At 37.6% G+C, this 27,183-nt stretch overlaps 2 protein-coding genes across 5 annotated transcripts in view; one reads left to right on the top strand and one right to left on the bottom strand.

Annotated features, from left to right (window-relative positions):
- The first annotated feature begins 4,839 nt into the window (after positions 1-4,839).
- On the top strand, positions 4,840-17,960 carry ARG1 (arginase 1). Of its 2 annotated transcripts, XM_036871149.1 has the most exons (9): positions 4,840-4,910; positions 7,787-7,826; positions 9,467-9,539; positions 12,273-12,447; positions 14,272-14,431; positions 15,662-15,756; positions 16,093-16,197; positions 16,427-16,563; positions 16,809-17,618. In XM_036871149.1, exons 1-9 carry the CDS (start codon positions 4,846-4,848, stop codon positions 16,973-16,975), a joined length of 1,017 nt encoding a protein of 338 aa, XP_036727044.1. In that variant the 5' UTR covers positions 4,840-4,845; the 3' UTR covers positions 16,976-17,618. The 2 variants fall into 2 exon arrangements, with proteins under 2 accessions (XP_036727044.1, XP_036727045.1); XM_036871150.1 differs by lacking the exons at positions 4,840-4,910; positions 7,787-7,826 and adding an exon at positions 5,186-5,383 and having other exon boundaries at positions 16,809-17,960.
- A 533-nt stretch (positions 17,961-18,493) lies between these two features.
- MED23 (mediator complex subunit 23) overlaps positions 18,494-27,183 on the bottom strand; it is a 42,051-nt gene continuing 33,361 nt past the window's right edge. The window contains exons 24-30 of one of the 3 annotated variants that reach the window (XM_036871126.1): positions 26,376-26,612; positions 25,231-25,396; positions 24,597-24,669; positions 23,580-23,794; positions 22,798-22,918; positions 21,918-22,049; positions 18,494-20,222 (exon numbers count right to left, since the gene is read on the bottom strand). In XM_036871126.1, coding sequence (XP_036727021.1) covers positions 20,055-20,222; positions 21,918-22,049; positions 22,798-22,918; positions 23,580-23,794; positions 24,597-24,669; positions 25,231-25,396; positions 26,376-26,612 — 1,112 coding nt within the window. In that variant the 3' untranslated portion in view covers positions 18,494-20,054. The remainder of the gene's footprint in view (positions 20,223-21,917; positions 22,050-22,797; positions 22,919-23,579; positions 23,795-24,596; positions 24,670-25,230; positions 25,397-26,375; positions 26,613-27,183) is intronic. The other 2 variants (XM_036871127.1, XM_036871128.1) reach the window with 2 other exon arrangements.

Raw genomic sequence — 27,183 nt, 5'->3', positions numbered from 1 at the left:
CATGACCCAAGATAACCTTAAAACAAAATCCTGCCATCTCTTAAATTAACACACTTCTGGTTTCCATTAATAGTTACAAGAAATTGATATTCAGTGCCGATTAATACACAGACACACTAAAACTCCTCAGCAAAAATTAAAATTCTGTTTTTAATTTCAGTTTAATTTTCCAGAGAAGTCAGACTTTGAGGGCATCCACCATCTAGCAGGACAAATCAAAAGAAAGTAACCACTGAAACATAATAGATAATGATTTGACTCTCTGGGTCTAGGTAGAGAAGTTGATGAATTTTCTACAGATTCTTTGTCAACTTTTTCAGAGTATATGGTTCACTACTTACCAGGTTTCATTTCTGAAAGATTCTGAAAATCCTTTTAATTTTTTAAAAGCTAAAGTTTGACTGTCTCATTTATAAGAATGAAGAAGTCTTGCAGGTGAAGAGAGGCGGCATGAGAAGTGGGAGTAGCATTAGAGCGATCCAAGAAATGTGGATCCCGTTCTCAGCTCTAGACTCAATTCGTTGTGTGAGCTGAACAAGCTGCTCTACCTCAGGGGACACGGTTTTTCCATATGCCTGCCTTCCTACATTCCCAGCCACATTACCTTGGAGTAAATCTAGATCCCAATAACAGGCATACACAGTAGTTCCCTGGCTCCAGTCTTTGCCTGTTAGTGCAAGACCTTAAGTCCCCACACTATTTCTAGGGTACTCTCAGGTGACTCACATGTGCTCATGAAACCAGCGATTATCATTTTCTGTGATTCATACCTTCTTCCTTCTCTCTTAGATTCTGTCTGGGAGTCTGCAGCTGCAGCTTGCTAAATGAAACTTAAATATCTTCCCCATCCCAAGGCTGCAGTTCAGGGTCCCCCTGGGAACTGAGGGATAGCTCTGGAGACTTCGGGGCACCAGGTGGGTGGGTCTTCCATTTTTGGGTTACTCACTGTCTCCTGGTGCAGTGCTGCCCCGAGCTCCTATGCTCATAGAGAGATCAGTGACGTCCTGACATTTTGTTTCCTATCGCCTCCACACTCTCAGGACGACTGCCTCAAGTCTGACCAGGTAAAGAGAGGAAGGCAAAGAAAAAGGAGGAGGCTATAAACACATAGTCATGAAGTGACATGAGCCAGACACTCAGAGTGAAGCTTCTTTCATGGCCGCCCACTCTGCTTAAGTTTCTAGCATGCCTCAAAGGGTTAGAAGATTTCCTTCCTAGAGACATGACTAGGTAATGTACCAGGGATCATTAGTTTGAACATTTCTATAAAATCAAAGTGTTCCAGGAGCGGGCCCCTTCTTATTGTATTGGGTTTAAAGAGTTTGGGCAAAAAAGAGTGGATATATGTATATGTATAGCTGAATCAGTTTGCTGTACAGCAGAAACTAACACAATATTGTAAATCAACTATACTCCAATAAAAATTTTTTAAAAAAGAACACTCAGTAATTCAAGAAAGCTTAAGAACCACCAAGCTGGAAACACTGGTGCCGAGCGCGAATGTCCCATCTGTAGCACATACATCGTAGACCCACCCCACTGCTGTCGTACCCACACCCCTCACACCCGCCCTGACCCAGGCCGAGATGAAACAGGCTCCAATGCCAGCCCTTCAGGTCACTTCCTGAGTAAGAGATGGCTTAAAGAAAAAGAAAATCTTTAATGGAATCTGTTCTCAAATAATATGTTACAACAAAATATAAAGAATGTACACAATACAAAAATATTTAGAAGAAAAAAAAAAGTTTGGGCAATGCATCAAACAAAATGGTTCCCTGAAATCACTTCATTAGAGATTTAGTCCTTTGGATTTTTTGTACTTTCTAGTTCTTTATAAAAGCGCTAAGACTCCTGGGCTTCATTGGAAGAGAGTCTTGTTTGTTAGTTGGCTGATGAAAGGACAGTGCAGAGATGGGCCACAGTTTGAAGGCTTAGAAAGAGAAAGAGGTAGAGGGTAAGGGCTATATGATTTTTTGGTTTCTCTCATCATGGAACTTATTTATTCATCCTTTCTTTTTATTGCAAAAACATTAGCTGAGGGCTCTTAAGGGTTGCACTGTGTTCCCAAAAGATATGGTGAAGTCCTTATCTCCAGTCCCTCAGAATGTGGCCGTATTTGGAAATAGGGTCATTGCATACATGTATAACTAGTCAAATGCGGTCATACTGAAGTAGGGTGGGCCCTAATCCAATATGACCTGTGCCCTTATAAGAAGATGGCCATGGGAAAACACAGAGACACAGGGAGAAGACCACGTGAAGATGGAGGATTAGAGTGATGCATCTACAAGCCAAGGAATGCCAAAGTTCGCTGGAAAACCACCAGAAGCTAGGAAGAGGCAAGAAACGATTCTCCTATTGGTTTCAGGAGGAGCATGGCTCTGCGACACCTTGATTTCAAACTTCCAGCCTCCAGAATTATGAGATAACAGATTTCTGCTCTTTTAAGTCATCTAGTTTGTGATATTTTGTTATGGTAGCTCTAGGCAACTAATACAAGGGCCTATGTGTCAAACCTCATTCTAGTGGCTTTGGATCCAAGTCAAATAAGATGTGGTCCCATCTTCAGGAATGTGCTAGATAGGATTTCAGAGAGAGAGAGAGACAGAGACAGAGAGACAGAGAGAGAGAGAGTGAAAGACGGAGGGAGAGAAGGAGAGATATTAGATAAGAGGTTTGTATTACTAGGAGAAGGGCTTTAAAAACTTAATATGTACACTCTAAAATAAGTGAAAGGATTGAGCTGGAAAAACTGGAGCTCTGATAGGATGATATAGGTAAGATGTCCTCTGTCTTCTTCCTTTAGAAGTCCTGAGATGACAGCTTTGGAGATCGAAAAGATGGTTTATGTTCACAACAAAAAGGAAACAGTAATCACTAGAAGTCAGCATGGGTTTACCAAGAAGAGAGTGTCTCTCAGGGTCCATTCATCACCTTTGACAGGGAAGTCAGACTGGTAAGTGACAAAATGTAGCAGGCAAAGTGCAGCAAGAATTTATTGACATACCTGGCAGTTTTCCTTATGATATCCTTACAGCCAGGATGGAGTGGTTGAGCTGGGAATTGAGGGAACAGCTGTACCTGTGGATCCATGACTAATTAATGGAACTATGGCAATCTGGGCTGAGGTTTCCATCGGAATACCAAGGAGCTCTTTCATAGGTGCTGCCCTGTTCAGTATTTTTATCAGTGAATTGGAAACTCAAGCATTACCAAATTTGTCTTTGATGGGCTAGATGACTCCATCTACACCGGGATGTGTGCACTTGGCTCTGGATGGAATCACATAGTTAAGGAGGCCATAGGGAAGCCAGAAGATGTTTTGAAGGGAATGACCAAGTTGATGAGCTGAAGGAGAGTAGCCATCATGTAATATAAGAAACTGGTGAGGTATTTGGGGATATACAGGCTAAACAATAGACAATGCAAGAAAGACATGAAGCCGAGGGATAGTGTGTTTTACTTGGATTGAAGGGTTGTCATCACCAGGTCAAGTAATAAGAAGGCAACCTCAGCTTGATATAGAGGGAACTTTCAGATGTTAGAGTGAAAATAATACACCCACAATGAAACCTGAAAGGTATCAAATCTCTATGGACTCATCTACAAATTTAGTGAAAATCCTAGCAGGATTTTTTTTAAGGAACCCAACAACTTATTCTGAATATGTAGATGAACAGAGGCTCATAAATAGCTAAATCGGTTTTGAAAAAGAAGAGCAAAATGTTACTATTAACCAAAGAATGGTAAGATATACCGTAAAGCCAGGATAATCAAAGAGTGTGGACCTGGTACAGCCACAGGTAAATAAGCCAATGGATCAGAAGAAAGAGCCCATGTGTCTAGGGGAACTTGGTACATGAGGGAAATACCACTCGAATCCATGAGGCAAAATGGAAGGACGACTCAGTGGGTGTTGTTGAGGAAACTGATGGACTCTACAAGGGAAAATAGAGTTGGAAAACTTACACAATGTACAAAGATGGGTATAGATGGATTAAAGAACTAAATGTGAAACATAAACTCTAAAGCAAATAGGAGAAAGTACAGAAATATATATTTGTGATTTTGGAGTAGAAAGGACTTTAATGAAACTTCCAAAGTGCAAAGCATAAGGAAAAAATTATTCAACTGCCTATTTCAAAAATAAGAATCTTGAGTGATGACATATATATAAAGTTATCAGGTTACTGACAGATTAGAAAAAGTTATTTGCAGTGTGAAACCATAAGAGGTTAATACTTAGCTATACAAAATACCCCAAGTAAATATCTAGGATGTATTGGGTTGGCCAAAAAGTTCATTTGGGTTTTTCTATAAGATCTGACACACTGGTCTGACAGGCACACATAGCTGACACTTCATCTGCGTTTAGAATGTAAAGCCCAGTGGTTAGCTGGATCCAGAATGCCTACGACTGTGTCATGGCTCTTCCTCTTTGCGACATTTGGCAACCCCTCTGAGCTTTAGTTGCTTCGTCAGTAAAATAACACAAATAATGAGACTGGTCATAAAAGTCACATAAAGATTAAATGAGATCATATAAAACAGAACAGCATCTGGCACATGATAAAAACTCAGTCGTGGCTGTTTTTGCATCTCTATTTCATTTTGATATTATGAGTCCAATAACTGTTACTTTCCCGCATATCGTATTTCAAAATTAGTATGGTAACACTTCTGGGTTATTAATCAGGCAATTAATTTTTTCTTTAATCAATAATCAGAAAAGGAAGTCATATGCCTTCCCTGAGACTGTGCTCTGGTGGTGTATGAGGTGTGCCTCGTGGATTAACTATTAATCCCAGAGCGAAAACTGAATTCAGGGTTGTAGACCTGGAAGGGATGTGGGAGACCATTTTGCTAGTCCCAGCCCTTTTGACACAGGAGGATGCAAAGACCTGGAGGAGGTAAGTGCCATGCCCTGAGTTTGCACCGCTAGAACCATAGCACTTCTTCTGTGGTTTTGATTAATTAATTATGACTAGAAAAGATAATTATGATTAGGAAATCAAAGTGGTGGTTAGGAAAGATTAATGTCACCAGCTGGCTTTGTCAAATGGGTGTGAACTGGCTACAGGAATAATCTCACTTTAAATTAGAGACCTAGACCCGGAGGACTCATAGTTATTCCAAGTATGAACTTGCTGGACTTCCACTTGACGGTTGCTTTGTTTCAGTAGGTGGAGCCACTCTCCCTCATTAGAATAAAGTAAACAGATTTAACTCAATTATAAATAGAAAAAAATATGTGCTCTCCGTCACTGAGAGTTGCAGAGTGACGATGGCTCGAGACCTTGGGTGCAGCGGTGAGCAGTGCTGGAGCATGAGTTCCAAGCCAAAATCCATAGGGGTCATCGGAGCTCCTTTCTCAAAGGGCCAGGTGAGTAAAAACCCTGGCTTTGAATAACCGGAATTTATGAGAAAGTTTCGAACTCCAAAATTAGTAAGGTGTTAATGTCTGGTTAGTTAAATTCCCTGATACAACCTGACCTGAAATCTATATTTTAAAGTCCTCTCACCATTTTGCATCATTGTATAATTATGGTCACAAATCCATTTATTCTTATGGCTCCTAATCTCAGCCACAGCTAATTTTGTTTAAATCTGCTGAATTTTTCCTCATATTTTTTTAAGAGAAAATATTTTTATTTGAATGGAAATAGACTTTTTCTTCATTGTAGCTACTCATTCAGATTTCCGTGCTCTCGTTGCTTTTGGTGTTACTGTGTATATGTAGAAGGAGATAGAATTTTAAGAAAACACATTTGTTTAGTTATGTAATTAACACCTAGAAAAATTCCATAGACGGGCAGCAACCTTTAGAATTTAAAAATGTGAATAACCTAAACATTATTGATTTATTAACTTTGTGAGTGATTTATATTATTTTAGGGCTTTCATGATTCTATAAAAGTACTGATTTCATGGACTAGGTAGAGTCCCTGTGCACCTCTCTTTGAGGGAGGAAAAAAGAAAAACAAAAAAGGAAACCCACCTGCAAGTTGACCACATTGAAAGGACTAATGAATTTATCAAACTCCCAGATTCCAAAACATGCCAGCAACACGTAAATATACAGTCTTTTTTTTTTCTGCCCAGGCACACTCATTCTGGTAAATCTAATGAGATTACAGATATCTTCGACTCCTGTAAGCGTCTGTGCTAAAAGAGGGGGGATGGGGAAGAACAAAAACAAAAACAAGCAGGATAGAGTGTGAATTGACACCTTCCCAGGCTTATTTTTTGTGGTTGTGGTTGTTTTAAATGGGATTTCTCAGGTTTCTTAGAACTTTCTCTTTGCCCGTCTGCGCAATGTATTTCTTCTCTTAGTTTTGAACTCTTGCTTTGCACTCTGGCTTTTTTATTACAAAACAAATTGGGACAGGTCGGAGGTTAGAGATGCAAACTGCATTTGGACTGTCAGTCAATACTGCTTCACTTTCCCTGGAAATCTTTCAAAGGTCTCTCCTGAAACACAGGGACATTTTGCTGACAAAGAAGTGTTTCTTTTAATGCTGGGGGTAATTGCAAAATCCACAATGTGCTCACCTATTCTTGGGACAGGTTCTAACAAAGACAGCACTGAAATGACTGATATAAAAAGAAGGAAGGAAGGAAGGAAGGGAGGAAACGGCTTGAATATGCTCTGACCCCTGGACCTCAGCAGAAGGCCAAATGCTGATAATAACAGCCACTCTAGGGGATAATATTTTGAAATATAGCCAGATGCATTTTCCATTCTCCATAATTCTTCCTTCCTGCCTTCTACAGCTCTTCCTTATTAAAACATGGCCCCATGAGAATGAAGCTTATTGTCTCATGATAGTAAGGACTCAGAGAGAGATATTTTTCTACACTAAGCCATAGCATAGAAGGGAAAAAAATGGCCAACATATAAATTTCTGTCCTCACCTAAAGGAGGTAAAGTTGGATAAATAGGCAAAGGAGAGGATTAAAGGGCTAGAAGGTTGAATCTGAAAAAGGACTCCATTCCCCTGCAGGGCAGTGGTTAAGGGGAGGAGGTGGTGGCAAAGAATGAAGTAGGTATTATATTTATTTTACTGTTGAGTTAACTAAGGCTCAGAGAGGTCTGAGAATTTGCTCAAGGTCACACAGCTTTGACTGTGTAATTCCAGACAGGACTGTCTGATACCAAAGCCTGTGCTCCTGACCTGCACTGGTGCATCTTTAGATCTACAGAGGATCTTAGAGTTGCGGTCAGTTAGGGAATGGAGCCCAGCTTCAAAGTCAGTAGAGCCAACAAAGAACAATGAGGAAAGACCAATCATTAGAAGCAGTTTGAATCAGACAAAAAAAAAAAAAAAAAAAAAAAAAAGCTAAAAAGTGTCACTCTGTGAAATTGATCGACTGTGATATTGTAATAAATATACAGCCGGGCCTCCATATCTGCGGGTTCTGTATCTGGAATATCTTTATGTCATTTTATGTAAGGGACTTGAGCATCCGTGCAGGGGGCAGGGGGTAGGGGGAGTAGGGGTGGGGGGATGGGGAGGTGGTGGGGTAGGGTGGGTGTCCTGGAACCAATCCTCTACAGATACTGAGGGAGGACTTTCGTATCAACTAAGGGGTGTATAAGATTTGTTGTTGTTTTGTTTTGTTTTGTTTTTTTATAATTCTTAAAGTTCAGAATGGTGTTATTTTATTATTTTTAAAATTTTTATTGAAATATAGTTGATTTACAATGTTGTGTTAGTTTTGAGTGTACAGCAAAGTGATTCGGTTTTATATATGTATGTAAATTTTAAATTCTTTTCCATTATAGGTTATTACAAGATGTTGAGTGTAGTTTCCTGTGCTATACAGTAGGTGCTTGTTGGTTATCTATTTTATATATAGTAGTGTGTATATTTTAATCCCGAACTCCTAATTTATCCCCTCCTCCATCTCCCCTTTGGTAACCATAAGTTTGTTTTTTATGTCTGTGAGTCTATTTCTGTTTTGTAAATAAGTTCATTTGTAAGGGATGTATGAGATTTGTTCTAAAGTTTGAAAGGGAGAGGGAAAAAGGGCAGGGAGTTTTATCAAACTGACAATTTTTGAGCATCTACTAAGTGTCAGCTCCGTACTACAAAATACAGTGCTGGAAGTGTAGAAAAACTTGGACTGAAATCCAAGATTTCATAATGGAGAAAAGACAAAAACACACACAAAACCAAGGCAAAATTTGAGCCTAGCAGCACTCTGTTGGCGTTTAAAGAAGGAGAAATTGTATCTACTAGAGAGGGGGTGGGAGTCATACAAAAAAGGAGTGGAGTGAAGAAGCAAATGTGTCCGGCTGAGCGTGGGGCGTCCCTGGCTGCCAGGGACAGGAATTTGACATGAAGGATTTGCCTGGCAGCCAGGGCAAGTCATCCGGTAATTTGAGTTGGGAAGAAATATCTGCTTAGTTTGGTGCCACAGCACAATCCTGGGGATAGATGCACCTATCTTTTGGCACACCTTCTCCCCTGAGAACACAAAGTAACCTCCTGTATTGAAAAGGCTTGTTGGAAATTAGAGTCAGAGAGACACATGCACGAACCGGTTCTTTAGATGGCTAATCTGCCAGGAGGCTGGAGGAGACTTGTGGCCAGGAAGAAGCGTGTTAGCTTCCCTGATGTAAAATGAGCAAAGGTAGAATTGTGCCAACTGTGCTTAAGCAGGTCAAAACTTGAAATACTGGGTTAGTTTTGTGGTTTCGGCTCCTGGGGGATGATTTTCCCTGCCACCTGCTTTCTCCCCAAGAGCCTTAACTTACCACCGTGAGGACCTGCAAGTAGGTCTTTCTCATGCCACGCTCTTTTTTTTTTTTCTTATGTTTTTACTCAAGCTGTTCCCCTGGTTTGCAAAGTTTCTCTATCACCCTATCTATTTTCCTGAACACCTACTCATGTTGCAGGACTCAGCAGAAATATCAGCTTACTCCACGCAGACTTCTCTGACACACTCTGCCCCTGGCAGAGTTACGATCATCCTGTTTTTGTGGTTATGAATCTTGTATATGAGTTGAAGCAAGTCTCTAAGTACTGTAATTGGGATTAAATATCCAAATCCCCTGTTAGCTTGTTAGTTACTCAAAGACAGAAGCCCTCTCCTTTTAATCACTGTATCTCCATCTCTCGGAGTGCTTTTGTACAAAATATGTGTTCACTGTGCTGGTAACACGGTGTGATGGAGAAGAGGAGATGCAAGTTTTGGAATCTAAAGAATGCGGATGTGAACTAAGGCTCTCCCACTTGTTAGGAAAGTTATATAACCTTTCTGATTCTAGATCTTCATATTTGACATAGGGGTAATTCAATCTACCTTGCCGTGATGATTAAATGAGATAATGTAAATTGTTGACTCTGTAGGTATTCAAAAATTGATAGTTACTCTTCAATTGATTAATGAAAAGGGTTCCTATTGTGGGCATCAGATGGTCATGATAATGTCTGAATTACTCTATTTTTTAATTGTTCAGCCACGAGGAGGGGTGGAAGAAGGCCCTACAGTATTGAGGAAGGCTGGTCTGCTTGAGAAACTTAAAGAACTAGGTAATTTTTAAAAATTAATTAATTACTTTTTATTGAAGTATAGTTAATGTACCATATGTTACATGTATGTACAATATAATGATTCACATTTTTAAAGGTTACTCTCCATTTATAGTTATTATAAAATGTTGGCTTATATTTCCTGTGTTGTGCAATATATCCTTGTAGCTTAGTTTGTACGTAATAGTTCGTACCTCTTAATCCCCTACCCCTACATTGCCCCTCCCCACTGGTAACCACTAGTTTAAGCAAGGTAATTTTTAACTTGAAAGATCAACCTGATTTCCTTCTCACTCTGAAGGAATGACCAGGCTCCTGCTAAAAGAGGGTGTGTCTGGAGTGACATTTATGCCACAGAATTGCAGCATTGGCTATAACCTTAGAAGTACATCCTATTAAAAAAGCAGCAATGGGGAGCATGCTCAGTAAATACTGTTGGATGAATATCTTCACTCAGATATTTTGTCTTTCCAGCCAGACTCTTGTATAAGAGAATGTGTGTGTGCAAGAAGTGGGGGTGGGTGGTAGGGGAGTCAGGGGCATCGAAAATGAAAAGCCAGGGGCAGCAGGAAGTACACTACTAGCAAGAGGACCCCTATTTGTAAAAGGAGAGAAAATAAAACAGGAATATAATAATAATAATAGTACCTAGTGTTTGCATGGTGTGTATATGAGTGTATGTGTACACATATACATATACATACATATATACGAGCATGCAAATGCAAAGTGATATAATTTTAAAAGTATGGGCTAAAGTAAACGTCATCTTTATATTTAAAACTCTGATGAAGTGTTGGGGAGGATATGGAGCAACTGGAACCCTCGTGTATTTCTGGTGGGAATGCATAATGATACAGCCACTTTGGAAAGCACTTTGGCAGTTTCTTAAATAAACATACATTTACCTCTTGACCCAGCAAATCTTCTCCTAGATATTTACCCAAGAGAAGTGAAAACATATACTATAAACACTTCTACCTGAATGTTTGTAGCAGCGTTATTTATAAAAGCCAAGAAATGGAAACAACGAAGTGCCTATCAACCGTTGAATGGATAAATAAAAAGTGGTACATCCATACTATGGGCTAGTACTCAACAATAAAAAGGAACAGACTGCTGACATAGGCAAGACCATGGATGAATGGCAAAGACATCATGCTGAGTGAAAGAAGCCAGACACAAAATACTACCAACTGTATGATTTGTATGAAATTTTAGAAAAGACGAAAGCATAGCAAGACAAAGATCAGTAGTTGCCTGAGGGTGGGGCAGGGATTGACCATAAAGGGGCACGAGGGAATTTAGGGGGTGATGAAAATATTCTAAATCTTGATTATGGTGATGGTTGCAAGACTGTAGATATTTCTAAGACTGGTTGACCTGTACATTTAAAGTGAGTGAATTTTAGTGAATAACAATTATACCTCATAAAGCCAAAAAAAAAAAAAAAGACCCCAAGAGAGAACAGAAGGCTTGGGGAAATGGACTAGACTAGTCCCTCTGTTAACAAGCATAATTTGGTCATATTTTATATCAGGTTGAATCTCTTGAAGGTGTTACTGAATCATGGATACACACGGACATTTAATGACTACAGCGTACAATGACTGGTTAGTTCAGAACACTGTACTTATATCACATGAAGCTCTGTAAATTGAAGCCTAAACAGGGCCTTTTAGGGAGTGACCTAGGTCCTTAGAAACTTTGGGCTAGCTGCAATTTCTTTATTAAAGAAGTATAATAATAGAGCTTTTATTTCCTGACCTCACAGAAGCTTTAAGGCTCGTTGCTAATCATTCGTTCTTATTTAATTCAGACAGTCCCACTATGAGGCAGGTACAATGGACAGAGCAGGGAGCTGAGCTGCTTCAGCTGGTGACAGATTGGACTGAAACCACGGGCTGTTAATATAGTGTAAGAAAATTTAGAAAATATTGGTGTATTTTCTTCTGGGCATAAATATATATGTATACATATTCTTTTTTTTTTTTTAAAGTAGAGGGAAGGATTTTTTATTTATTTATTTAATTTTGGCTGTGTTGGGTCTTCGTTTCGTGTGAGGGCTTTCTCTAGCTGCGGCAAGCGGGGCCACTCTTCATCGCGGTGCGGGGGCCACTCTTCATCGCGGTGCGCGGGCCTCTCACTGTCGCGGCCTCTCTTGTTGCGGGGCACAGGCTCCAGACGCGCAGGCTCAGTAGTTGTGGCTCACGGGCCTAGTTGCACTGCGGCATGTGGCATCCTCCCAGACCAGGGCTCGAACCCGTGTCCCCTGCATTGGCAGGCAGATTCTCAACCACTGCGCCACCAGGGAAGCCCTGCATATTCTTTTAAAAACAATTTCTTCATTACATATACAAAACATGCTTATTGTAGAAAAGTAGACAGCACATAAACAGAGACAGAGACCAAGACAGTGATGCCACCCATTAAGCCCAAACCAGCTTATCACTGTTACACTTTCGTGTCTAGCCTAACTGGCTTGATTCAAGAAGTATCGATATTTGCAGAGAACCCAGCATACAGCAGGCACGGGTGTGCAGCAAAGGTGGAATGATGCTGTCAGGCAACAGTGGACAAGGTTTTCACCTTCACAAGTTTTACAGCCACTCCAGACTTTTTTTTTTTTTTAATTTCAAATACACCTATTTGGTAAAGTTGGAATCATCCTACAGGCTGTTTTGTAATCTCTTTTTTTACTTAGTAACCTGAAACTTTTAATTTTAATTATAGAGTGTGATGTGAAAGATTATGGGGCCCTGACCTTTGCTGATGTCCCTAATGACAGTCCCTTTCAAATGGTGAAGAATCCAAGGTCTGTGGGAAAAGCAAGTGAACAGCTGGCTGATGTGGTGGCAGAAATCAAGAGGAACGGAAGGACCAGCCTTGTACTGGGTGGAGACCACAGGTCTTTTTTAATGATTATCTCTATGGAAGTCTGGCACAAATACTGTAAAGGAAGTATCACCAAAACCATGAGAAGAGAGAAAATAAGGAAGGGAGAGCATTGATCAATATTTTAAACCAAAATTTCTGTCTTTTTTTCTTTTAATTTTATTGGTTACCACTTTATTTTGGAAACATAGATTTATAACAGCAGAAAATACATGACATATGAATGGATTGCGGCAAAATGTTCAGGCTTACGTTTCTAAATAAGCACTGAGGAAATTCATAGTCAGCTTATTGTACTTGATTACTGATAATAGAAACAACTCATTTAGGTCAACAATTAAAGCAGGTGTTTCCCATTATAAAAGTTAATAATTGTAAAAATTTTGAAATACACACACATATACAAAAGGGAAAAAACAATGGCAGTTGTAATTCTCTAACAACCGTTTGTACTAGAATTTTGAAAATCTGGCATACTTCGTTCCTGCCGTAATTTTTTCCTTGTGTATGATTTTAATAATTGTGTATATTATCCTGTTTTGTTCTTAATCTACACTACAAATTTCCTTATGTTACTTCATGATATATACAAGCATAATTGTTTACTGTTGCTTAATTTTTCATCAAGGTATGATATCACTATATATATCCATATTTTCAGATATTCAGGTTATTTTCAAATTTTCACCATTATAAATAATGTGGCAAAGATAATTTTTGCATGCGAGTCTTTCCATGTTTACTCTCAAGGTCCCACGATATGTTATCGGAAGAAGTATAATTAGATAAAAAGTACAAACATTACAATAGCTCTCGATGCAAGAGTCAGTTACTTCACCCCCCTCCGTTTTCTCCCCTGAAGCCAAAGTGTTACCAGGGCTTCTGTGACAAAACTGCCATTGAGAAACTGGAGCTCACTTTCTTTTTTAAGTGGAAAAATTTGTAAGTGGAAATTTTAAGTGGCAAAAGGCCAAAGGAAAAGAAACCTGTAGGGAAAGACAAACATCAAGCTGAATCATCAATACCTGAACATCAAGAAACGACTGCTTCCACTCTGAGAATCTGAAAGTGCACGATTCTCTGGAGGATCCCTGAAGATTCACAAATGGGAGAATGCAAGCATTGCATGGCAAATCCTGATCTTTTAACTTTTGTGTAAAATATTACTTAGCATTTTCATTCCGGCAAGTTTTCTGGAGCTTGGAATGTTTGAGATGAACTTTGAGGGTTCTGGATCTGGCTAAGAGCGGGTCCTTAAATACATAGCAGGAGACTAGAAAGTTCCAGCAGAGGATCTGAGTGAGTGAGCTCCCAGGATACACTGGCTGAAGTGGATGTAAGGCCTTCTGAGTGATGCTCCCCAATTGTAAAAGAATTGGATTTTAAGAAAAATGGAAGGACTCTGTCCTAATTCACTTGGGAGAATTAGTATTTACCAAGAGAGATGAGAGTACAGAAAACGAGCCCGATTTAACCCTGAGAGTTGAGTGGTGTCTCATGCTAAAAAATTTCTTGTGTGGCTACTGTCTTTTCACACAGTTAATTTTTAGTTAAACTATAATTTTCAATTTTATTAGAAGGTGGTTTTGAAAAACATTACAAATTTATTAGTAATGCCATTGAAGTGAATAAATATAACTTGTTAGTAAATATTAAGTATAAGCTATACTTTCTCTATTGTTATAATTGTTTAATTGGCATCTCCAGTTTAAAACCTCTCAGAAATATTAGCCACTTTGACTTAAAGGAAAATCAGGTGAGGATATTGCATTTATGATATGATATAGATAATGATACTGCAAACCTGATGTCCATACAAACTTCTTTTCCTCTCAAGTCTGGCAATTGGCAGCATCTCTGGCCATGCCAGGGTCCACCCAGATCTCTGTGTCATTTGGGTGGATGCTCACACGGACATCAACACTCCACTGACAACCACAACTGGGAACTTACATGGACAACCTGTATCTTTCCTCCTGAAGGAACTAAAGGGAAAGGTAAACCGCTGGTTGGTATTTTGTTACAAAAGAATTATCTTTAGCAGAAGTTCAGGAGGCGGAAGGGAAGTTAAGAATCCCTGTGCCATCTTCTTGATTAATTTCTCAAACCTTTTTCTGGGCAGCCAATAAGCAATGGGTGGGCGGATAGAGGTGGTGAGGCTCTGTACCTCGACCTTACTTGATAGTTTGCAAACTGACTTCATATGTAGCTTCCCTTTTGATTCTTAAACTACCCTTTTTAGTAGGTGGGGCAGAGAGGAATCCTCTATAAGCAAGTTAACAGAGGTTCAGAGGTTAGCAGACATACCAAATATGCAGCAAGGCCCAGAACTGGTCTCCTGGCACCTCCTCCTTCTACTACCAACCCCATAGCCTCTCATTCTTACCAAGTGTCCCCTCCACATCATAGGGCCTTTTCAAAAATGGAGTTTTCAAATGAGGATTATGGTGGTTTATTATTTAACGTCTTTACTATGAGAAGCATATATCTAAATCCCAAGAGGAAGAACTACCTCCTCCTTGGAAACTTCTTTTCTAAAAGACATTAAGATGAAATTCCAGAATAAGATTTAACATTGTGGTTCATAATTTTATTGATATGCTGTAGCATATCAATAAAACAATTTTTATTGATTCAACTGTAGCAAATTGGCCGTCGTGATGATACTTGGGGATCAAAACCTCCTTAATGTTAAATGTTGGCAACAATGTTTTCCAAACAGATGACCAAAGTGATAGGCTTGCAAAATGCGTAGCTAGCTCATGGGAACAGCCAAGCTTGGCTCCAGGACATCTGAATATATGGTCAAACCAAAGGTCTGATCAAAAATTTCCCTTAGCCGCTCTCAACCGCCCTCTGGATTAAGTCTTTACTGAGAAAGAGAAGAAAAGAAGGAGGCTATGAAAGTAATGGAAGCACACTGATTTCTTTACAGAAGAGTTCCAGGAAAGCAGGGCGGAGTGGAAATGGGGCGCAGGGCAGGTAAATGCTGACAAGTGATTCAGGTTAGGTCTGGGCCACAGGGTGAAGCTGGGTAAGGCCAAAGCAAACAAGGGTAGCACAGGTGGGCAGGCACTTCATTCTTAATTTTGTATTATATTTTAATGATTTCCCTGAGATTTATGTTCTAAACAAGATACACGCAATCTAACAAGTGTCCTTAACTTTCAATGTAAGATTTGCTCAAGAGAAGCATATATAACCCAATGGAACCATTGCAATTCTAGATGCCCGATGTCCCAGGATTCTCCTGGATGACTCCTTGCCTATCTGCCAAAGATATTGTGTATATCGGCCTGAGAGACGTGGACCCTGGGGAACAGTAAGTTTATTCCTTGATGTGACTTATCTTCCTTTTTGTCCTTTCTCTTGCTAGGCGTGCTGGTCGAGCCGATGAGAAAAAATTATTTTCAGCACCAAGTCTATATATCTATATCTACATATATTTACATGTATACACATACATACATATACGTGTATGTATTCAGGTGATTTTTACCTTGACTTGCTATTTAAAAATATATTGATATATACATACAGTTCACCAAACTTAAATATTTTTTTAATCTCACCACACTGATCTTTTCTTTAAAAGGAAACAAGAGGGCATAGGGTCAGCCTCCTTATAAATTGTAGATTAATATATCCTCTTTCATAGCTACATTTTGAAAATTCTGGGAATTAAATACTTTTCAATGACTGAAGTGGATAAACTGGGAATTGGCAAGGTGATGGAAGAAGCATTCAGCTATCTACTAGGAAGGTATGATACTTTGTGTGTGTGTATGTGTGTCTGTATGTGTGTAACATAAATATTATGAAAAGGACTTGCTACTGACACTGGTCAATGTAAGTTATTAATAAAGCCAGTAAGTACAATCATGGAACTTCACTGGGTTGTTACTTTTTATAAAGCAAAGTAAGAACTGTATTTTTCTACGAAATATTAAACCACCAACTTTAAACTTAATTCCTTTCCCACCTCTTAAAAGAAAGAAAAGGCCAATTCATTTGAGCTTTGATGTTGATGGACTGGACCCGTCTTTCACACCAGCTACTGGCACACCAGTCCAGGGAGGTCTGTCTTACAGAGAAGGTCTCTACATCACAGAAGAAATTTACAAAACAGGTAGGTAAAAATCTGAGTGAATAAAGAAGGAAGTGTATACCTGGCCAATATATATTGATACCTCCCAAATCTGAAAATCGAGCCCCAACGGACACTTCCTAAATGTCCATTGCATGATGCAATGACTGAGATGTTTTCAGTTGTTACACCTCTTTCTACTCCCGGATAATATTTCAAGTCAGTCTGTACTAAATTAAAAATGTCAACTATTTAATAAATTACATTATTTCCATTTGTTGTTGTAGGGCTACTGTCAGGATTAGATATAATGGAAGTGAATCCATCTCTGGGGAAGACACCAGAAGAAGTAACTCGGACAGTGAACACAGCAGTAGCAATAACCTTGGCTTGTTTTGGAGTTGCTCGGGAGGGTAACCATAAGCCTACTGATTACCTTAACCTGCCTAAGTAAACACGGAAACGTCATAGAAAAATCTCACAGTTAACGACATAATTAGCAAATCCACTAGTTTAGTTAAACTTCTAGTTACCCTCCCAAAGATTTGGTCTTTCAGAAAAATGTTTTACCTTGGTAAAAATTAGTACAATTAGTATAAACTGTATCAATTCCCTCTTGGTATGAAATTCAAGATATGGAAATGCTAACTTTTGTGAAATTAAAAAGCTTATATTCCCATTTTGGCAAAAGCCTTATCGTTAGAGAAATACACATTCATTTCCAAATAAAAATGTGCTGGCATTAAAAATAAACACCTATATCAGCCCCCGCACATAGAGTGGAACTCTTGATTTCAGGAGATAAAGCTACCCAACCTGAAAAGGGACCATATTTCCATGTTGTTCAAAGCTGTAATCCCTAGAAACTTCTTTTCTCTTTATCTCTTTGTAAGATTCTGTTACTGCTACATAGGTTTCTAAATACATGCAAAACACACACACACAGACATAGATACACACACATCCTGCTTAAGACTACTATAAATATTAAAAAGCCACAGTGAAATCATTAGCCCCAAAACACTGTAAGACCTTGGTGAAGTTATTTAAACTCTCTGGCTCTGGTTCCTTCATCTATAAAATGAGTAATCATAAGGCTTGGGCAATCTCCAACTTCATTATTGTTAGATGACCATGTTTTACTTTTTTTAAGCCTCAAACGTGATATTGGTTGATATTTTAAGCATGACTGCTATTCAGATGATAGTCTTTTGGGAAAGAGGAAAGAAATCAAACTGCTATTTTATTTCTAAGATATGCTAATTCAGATCGGGATTTCACCTAAAATTATTTGTGGCTTCCAAATGCCCCACCTTTCACTCATTGCAATTACAGTGTGTCTCATTTGTTGAACTCCTAAACATCCTAAAAACTCAGCTCGGCTGTTATATAGTGAAGGAAGTGGAAAAATAAATTAGAATAAACTATAATCAAAACAAGGGAAGCAAACTCCTCCCCTTTTCTCTAACTTATATAGAACTCAAAGTGGACTCGGTAATGAAGCAGGCTCTGTTAAAGAATTTTTATTGTTGTTCTTCTTATAATTGCTTTATGTGTTAAAAAGCCTCTACCATCTGATTTTTTGCCTGCAACCCAGAATTTTAAACCTGTTGACACTATGGACTTTGTAGGATAAACATTTTACTGAATGACTTTTAGGTAAGAGCAATTATAATGGATCTTACTCTAGAGAACATTATCCAATACAGTAGCCACAGGTGGCTAAATTAATTAAAGCTTAACAAAATAACAAATTCAGTTCCACATTTCAAGTGCTCAACAGGCACATGGAGCTACTAACTACTGTACTGTACAGCACAGATATAGACTATTTCTACCATTGCAGAAATGCCTAGTGAACATAGCCACTCTAAAGTTACTATTAGTTTTCAAAAAGAAAAATTTTAGGATGTAATGGATATAAATATTTTTTCCTCAGCTGCATTCTAAACACATAAAGCTTCTGTATTTATTAATGTCTCTGATTAATAATAATAATCTCTTAAAAGCCTATTGGGGAAAATCATATTCCCATTTTTTTTTTAAGCTAGAGAGGAAAAATTGAATTTTTAATAAAATTAATTGGAATGTATATGTCCTTAAGAAAGTGATATTGATTTTCATTTCCCTTTATTATGGTTGTATAATACCAGTGTTACAATTATTCCCATTCTAGGATCTCAAAGCAATATAGTCCTTGAGGCAGCAAGAATATATTGAGACTAGGTTAAGAGTTATACTTGAAATCATTTCTAGCATAAAATTTCTGGAGAATTTTAAGAATATTATTAGCTTAGAAAAATTGCTTATACCATTATATAAATTTTAAGCTGTCCTTGCATGACAAATAAACATTTAGTGATTATGATAATATGAAACCTGAAGAAGATGAAGGTCTAGGAGGAATGTATTTGGAAATAAAAATTTGAAGTACAGTTGGTTAAACTTCACTAATTCTTTTTTAAAAAATATGTACCTCTTAATTCCTAGGTCAATGTCAGTCACCAACTACAGTGTACAACCCATGGCAGTAGCTCAGTTCTCTGTTCTAATTCAGCCAGTACACTGCCTGGCACACAGCAGATGCTCATTCAAACTGAGTAATTAATCAGACAGTTTATTCTTTCAACAGATTTTACTAATTATTTTTCAGCTCTTTTACAATCTTAATGCCACCCCCTCATTAACAGTATGTCTCTCAAAATCTAATAAACTCCAAAGAACCAAAATGTACATGATATTTAAAAATATAAATACTTAAAAACCTTAAGACTATAAAAATTCAAAGAATCACATCATTTGTCAGGTAAAAGTGTCAACCTGGAAAAGCAATTGATTTATTTTTAAAAACAGAGATGAAAGAATCACCACTTAAGGATGATTTTAGTAAGTTTTTGCATTTCTAGCTATGTTATTTTCTTACATGACTTCCAACTCATTTCATATAGTTAAGTTCAAGTCCACGGCAAAGGCAAAAACTTGCCAATCTACACTAGAAATGTTAGCCCATTTACTTGGAAATCTATGATAAAAAATTTAAGCCATTTTAAAGAGAATATGAACCTATTTGCTCCAGTAATGCAATGAAATCTAGAGTCCTTTACTTGACAAAAATCTCTTATCCCAGATACACCAAAAGAGATTTATGTATAAAAGGATTTGTAATAACTATTTTACATGTGCGGTGCCTTTAAAACAGTGTATTTGAAGACTGAATAAGTCATTAATACTAAAAAATAAAAACAATGGCCAAGATAGGAAAGATTGAGAGTGCCTAGTAAAAGTCATTTGATCAGATATGTCCCCATTCCTAGGTAGCTCTAGTACATTGTTGTGGATATGAACAACGTGTAGCTTACTTTATCTCTTAGAGACAAAAATATAGGGAGATGGGAGTTGGAAGTCAACAGATTCACCACTTGAATCAGAATAAAACAATCTGAACATCACTGCCTCTACTCCACCACTATGTAGCGCGATCATGTTCAGATTTAATAGATTCGAGTCCGTTTTCACCACAGCACACCCTGACTTCACTGAGTCACTGGTAGAGACACTGGCACCTGATTAGACTGAGGTGCTGGAGACCCACTACTGATGGCTTGTGGAGGCACTGCAGCCGGTTCCATCTTGCTAATGTGAGTGATGAATCGAAGACGAAGTTTTAAAGCTGGTTTTAAATTACAGATAATCTTCTCTACCTAAAAAATGAAAACATTAAACATTAAAAAGTATTTTAACCAGAGAACTTCAATTTCCAACCTTTAAAGAAGCAATTTACACATATCCTGAGACAATAAACTAGGGAGTGGAACGGGTGGATGAGATGTTTCTCTGCATGTTTTGTGTTTTAACAAAAGCAGATAAAACTCTTTCTCTCCTACGTGAGAAAAAACATATGTTGTCCCTCACACACACATCATATATATATGTATACACGTGTATGCGCGTCTATTTATGTATGCATACACTTAGAAAGACATACTCGTTTACCTAGCTAGCCAGTCGTCCCACTGACGATAGCTAGTAGAGTTTACACAGGGAATTCTACATACCCACCAAGGGGATCATCCTTTTAAGATACCATCTTCACGGAAGCATAAAGCACGATTATATGTCGAAGTTCTTTGAATAACTTACGTTCATAACATTTATCTATAAAGCTAACTTTTTGGTTTTGATTTACACTTGGAATTCAAACTAAATAATATTAGATCTACTCTTACTTAAAAAACTTTAAAGGAATAAATACATCAAGCAGTTCCATAGCTTTCTTAGCTTTACTCAAATGTTTTTGGATTTTACTAGGAAAGATCAGCCCATTAATAATTCTTCCTTTTTGTATTCCCCTTGTGTCAAAGTTTCTTAGGCCCAAATATAAGGAATATGCTAACGAGAACATTTCTGAATTGGTTCCCACTTGACAATCTTGCTGAGGCATGAAGGAGTCGACACCCTCCCCACCCCATGTCGCCAGCTCCAAGGAACGAATCCCTCAGACTAGGAGTCTTATGTTTACGTCTATCAATTTATGTTCCTTTCCCATTTTAGAGAGAAATAACATTGAAGTATGGAGGGGAGGTCACTTAATTCCACCTATCTGCCCTCTCTCCACCCTTCTAAAACAGCTGAGATCCTGGTTCCCACAGACAGGAAACTCAGTTATGATTTAAGGAGGTCCCTTCCACTTTGAGACAGCTCTCCCAGGGAATGGCTCTTTTTTTTTTTTTTAATTTTTTAAAAATTTTTTAAATTTTTAAATTTTTTATGGCTCTTTATATGTTGAGTTACAACGTGCCTCCCTTTAACTTCACCAGTTTGTATACCTTTGAAAGTGACACAGAACAAATTTAAAACCTATTCCAAATGGCAACGCCCAAATAGTAAGAATACAATTAATTCCCCAGGATTTTAAAAATTCAAGTTAAGCACCCCCAGTTCCTTCAAATACCCTTCATTAGTTATTCTCCTGACCCTCCCGGTTTTAGTCTTCTTGTCATGCTGTGATTTGTCTCACGCCCTCACAGTGTACCCTAATCACTGGGGGGAAAACTAGGCCCTGCTTCACTTATAACACAAGGCCTCTCTGATCTTTTCAGTAGCCATACCGTACTGTTTCTTCCTAATAAGTTTACTGTTAATAAGCCCCCAGGTCTTTTTCAGATGTTTTGCTGCAAATATCAAGGGGAAAAGTGTGAGAAATTATAATAGGTATTTACTTTAACACTATGTCCAGAGTAATATGTCACGTAGCCTAAAAAGGTCTATTAACCTTGTCCCCTTAAAAGAAAAAAATTAACCAAAAAACCCCACTCACCCAAACAAAAAAGTCTATCTGCCATATATTTAAGTTTTCTAAACTAAATGTCCTTAAAAAATAATTAAAGTGAACTTACTTGCTCTTTTACACTGTCACCAGTAAACATGTACTTCATATGATACAGGAAGTCACAGATGGGATCCATGTAGTTTAAGTGGGTGCTACACTGGTCTACATTCAGCAACATGTCATAAAATGCCACACCGATCTATTTAACAAATAATATAAAATTATTTAAATGGTAAGAAAATGGTTGAATAATTCAGCTTGATGCAGCTAGACTCCAATACAAGACTAGCACAGAGGATAACATGTTTGTTGAGGAACTGTCACTATCACACAGACCTCTGTGCACATGGGTGATATGACACTGCTTGCATTTATAATGGAATCCAGACTGCTACAAACTGCCTCCTAATAGAGCTTAAATGCAGTTTCTCTTTCTAATAGTATTCTCTTAAACTTAAGAGCTAGACAATCCCTTTTCTAGAAACCACCTCTCAATTTCTGGGATATGTGCAATCTCAGGGAGCCTTTATACTGGACCTTCTTAGTTCCATTTGGTGGCTCATACTTTAAGGGTCTACTCCTGGCTCATTTTCTTTTATCTATACTCTTGTGATAGGTGATTGACTTCAACCATTCCCATGATTTTAATGAATTCCTCTGTACTACAGAGAATGTTCTCAAATGCACTTCTCCGTCCTTAACTTTCTTCTCAACCTTGATGACAGGTATTCTCCCCTGCATCTCCAGTTCAACACATCACACATCAAACTCGTTATAGGCATACTAAGTTATGGGGACACTAAGGCCTCAAAAATTGCTCTTAGATCCCACTAAAATGATTTTCCTACTAATGGTAATGATATGCAGTTTGAAAAACACTGGGAAAGAAATCTTAATATATCTTTTAGAACTTAATCTTATCACGGAAAACCCAGATTTTATTCTACCTCTATCATACATCGAGTTCTCTCTTGCTGAAATCTTTGTAAAAATGGTCCCACGAGATGGTACACATAAAGCAACTGGAACTCAGTCTTCACTATAGGAAGAAGTACTTCAGTGAGAAACCTAAAATTTAAAAATAAAAATTTATTGTTACTTGAAATCAGTTGAATTGTTTGAACTTTGTTAATACAGCCTACCCGAGTATTTGCAAAATTTGTAATCTTTTTAAAAGTTTCCTTTAATTTTGGTAACATTTTAAATTAATCTTACATCTCTCACTGGCTCTTATTTTCATTTGATTATTGAAATAAATTACTTCAGATTTAGAAGTCATTCCTAATAGTAAAATTACTGAATGACAGAATGTGAATTATTTGAAATAAAAAGAGAATAACCAACCTAATATAAAGGCCATTCTCAAGAAATGTGAATCTAATTAATACCAATTATACCGTCAAAAAAAAAAAAAATCAGAAGATAGCCTAATATTAGTTACGCAGTTCAAAAGCCAACTTTTGGGATATATTCTGGAAAAAGAATGCATTTGACTAAGCCTCCCAAAATGGTAATGGAAAACAAGATACCAGATTGTTACTTATACATACAAATTAATTTCATTCAAACAATTCTGAAATAAAGGAGGCTTCCTGATACCTAGAATCTACTTAAGACTTTTACTTCTAAGTTGTTCTATTGAATGATATATATACCTCATGCATAAATGAGATTAAAAAACAAAAACGAAATGATAAATCAAATGTCTTTAAGAAATCATAATACCTACTTGGGAATGAGAGAAAGTTGCCCGATGCTAGAATGGTGCCACACCGCATGTGCCAGAGCTAATGTGTAGCTGCAGCTCATCTCAGAGTAGGACTGATGACAAGCAGTGAAATCAAAGAGGCGGAAAGGATAGCCGACCCACTCTGTCTCAGATGTCAGGCTGGGACTGCTGATAACACTCACAATTCGATCATGAAGGACAATCCAATACGGCTCCTTTAAAACCAGGAGAAAGCCTGGTGAAAAATAGCATTTATCCAGTATTCCACCCCATATCCAGTATTCTGCTCCAAAGCTTAAAATAATAGCACTTTCTCATGTCCAGTTCATTTAGTATCTGATATTTACTACATGGTAAATTGACTTTGCCTATATTTATTGTACAGATAACACTGGTACACATTTATAATTCATAACTATGTGTGTGTGTGTACATATATTTTGGAGGAGTGTAAGGAAAAAGTGATTCATAAAGGTGCATAATCAAACAAGTTTGGAAAGCTCAGGTTTAGACAATATTACTGACATTCAAAGATGTCAGACAACTGTGTGGTGCTGACTAGACATGTGTGGAGGTCACAGAAGGGAGACTTCACATGGGCGGAGAAGTCATGGAAGACTTCACTGAAGAAGCAAGCCCTAAGCCAGCAGAGAATGAGTAAGCTTTAGAGAAGCTGACAGAAGGAATAAGGGTTCTGATATATTCTCTTACATGGCAGAACTACCTGAAACATGTCTCAACAAGCATTATTTGCAGGAGCAAAGGCTCTAGATACATAACATGTTACGGGGTTGAAGGTAGATCAGATTTTAATGGGAAAACTAAGGTTGGATAGGTAAGGTGGGACCAGAGATGCAGGGACCCATAAGTCAGGTAGATTTATTTAAATCTGATGCAAAAGGCAAACAAAATAGTCACTGTAGATTTCTGAAGCAATAATAACACGAAAGCTTAAAAAATATGAAACATTTCATTAATTGCATGACGAGCTTATACAAATCACAATGATTAACTCACTGGTAGGGCAGTGATGATCAGTCCAATTGCATTCATCCATGCTGTAATGTTCTCTCTTGGCACTAAAGGCTGACTATTAGTGGGGAAAAAAGAATAAAAGAGTGAAATTATAAAAGTGACAATGGATCTTATTTTGAGAACATATATCACTTGGGGGGTGACAACTGACCTATTTCAATAAAACTACAATGGATTTTTAGCGAGTAAAAATATAAACAAAAGCTAAATAAGGCTTTTCTTTTCTTATTTTGGTTGTCTCCTTTAACAATGGTTGCTGAGCTAAAAGACTATTTCACTTCTGTATACTTCTTCTCCAATCATTATCCCCTACTTTATGTTGGTCTTTAAGAAGGGAATCTTGAAAGACTATCTTTAGTGAGAAGTTAACACTATTCCTAAATTAAATGTCAAACAGCTAATAAAGAGTAGAAGTGGGAACAAACCCAGGTCTCCTGACCCTGTTCAGGGCTCATTGCATTTCATCTATATTACAAAGACAAGATCTGGACCCAAAACACAGTCACTATTCAACGTGCATTGGCCTTGGGACAACAGGTTTGTCAAACAGCTCCAAATAAAATATCATTCTCTACAAATAAACAATGAATCTTATTGCAGGAAACAGGATACACACCTTTTCAGGACAACATTTAGAAGAGCATTTCCAACATCTTGGCCTGAAACAGCCAAGGCCATGAGCTCCACACAAGTAACATGCAGTGCGTGGGCAGCGGGGTTGGGAAACTCATTGAATCTCCAGTCACAGTTTGGGAATGGACCAGGAGATTTGCCAGCCATTGGTGCAGATGATTAAAGCAATAACTATTTGATTATTTTGAGATTAAAGGCTCACATTTGTATAGTGCTTTACAGTTTTCAAATGTTTCACATGTAAACATCTCATTCGATTACCAATGCATCTGATTATGAGGCCTCAAGAAGTGATTTATCAGAGAGCTTAAGAGGCAAACAATACAAACCAAATACAAATAAATTTGACATGACCGAAGTGTACTGATAGCAACCATGTGGTCAACCACAGGTATAAACGGTTGGTCTTATATAAGTGGGCTCTTGTAACTGTGACATGATAGCTATAGATGCAACCAAGGTATCTGTAGGCTTTATCAACCTATTTTCTTTTAATAGTTATAGGAAAGTTAATAAGAACATTACTTTCTCGTGAGTAATTCTTTTACTTCAGGAAATAATTCCTTGCATAGGAAAAGAAATCATGCCCATTTATGTAAAATTGCTCTATCTAGTAAACAGTGGCATGGTGTATAGACATATTAAGCACAGTGTGCTAATAATTTAAAACAACATAAAAGTGAAGAAATAAAAATACCAATATAGAATCTCTTTCACTAAAAAAAAAAAAATAATAAGGTTTTATTGTTATCTATTAATGTTTTAAAAAACATTCAGGGATTTATTTAAAGCAACAAAATTCTATGTTCTCCAGTGGCAAACAGATGTATGTACTACAACACATAGTACATTTATTTAGGAATAGGATTTTTTTTCTTTAAAACAGATCTCTTCTCTAAGGTCTTTTTTGAAATATAAATTTTAATGGAGTAAATTTCTGCCTATCTGGCATAATGCTGCTAATTTAAGATTTCAAAACCTTCAAAACACTTCAAATAAAATGATCTTAAAAAATTGAAATCTTAGAATGTATCAAAATCTTGGAATATTTAAAGACAATATATGTTCACACATATCAACATATAGTTATTTCTGAAGAGTCTGGAAAAATCACAGTAAAAAGGATATTATCTACTAGTCTGCCAATCAATTTGCAATAGTAGGAGTCATCTGGGACCCAGGGATTGTCTTCTCGTGCATTCATAGCACATTTCAGGTAAGTGTCACTTAGACACCAGCCCTGTGGTCGATTATCCTTGAGCGACCCAATGATTGCATGGACAAGTTTTCGTTTGAGACTTTCGCGATTTCTCAGGTGCATTTCATAATAGTGCAGAGTGTTATACAAATAGGTCACTGGACGATCTGCCAAGAAGAAAACAGATCATTACAATGTTACCTGGTTACTGACAACTGTGGAAAACTAATCCTCTATTTTCAAGATTACCAAAAAACAGCTCAGAAGGTTATAAAACTATTTCACATGTTGGGCAAGTGCGTACAATGAATATTTTTATTCTAGGATAACGCAGAAGGCTTCTAACAATATACACAGCTTATACTGAAGGATATTCATCACATGCTGACGTAGCAATTCCAGTCCTGGAAATTTATCCTGCAAAAATGACTTATGTGTAAGCAATGTTGCTGCAGCCCTGTTTATACTAGCAAAAGATTAAAACAGTATAAATGGTGAAAAATAGGGGATTGGTTAGGTCAATTATGGCATGTATGAAGCAGCTTTGTACGTACTGATACAAAATAATCGACCCTAATACGTTATAAAGGTTAAAAAAAAATAAGGTGCAGAACAATGTGTATATTACATAATATTTGTGAAAAAAAATAAACTACCAACTCCAGAGTATTTAAGGTAGGATACACAAGAAACTGGTAATAGTGATTGCCGACAGGGAAAGAAACTGCCTAACTGGGG

Source organism: Balaenoptera musculus, chromosome 12 (assembly GCF_009873245.2).
Source record: "Balaenoptera musculus isolate JJ_BM4_2016_0621 chromosome 12, mBalMus1.pri.v3, whole genome shotgun sequence".
Classification (NCBI taxonomy): domain Eukaryota; kingdom Metazoa; phylum Chordata; class Mammalia; order Artiodactyla; family Balaenopteridae; genus Balaenoptera; species Balaenoptera musculus.
Note: the sequence above shows the minus strand (reverse complement) of the source record. Positions and strands in the feature narration are given on the sequence as shown.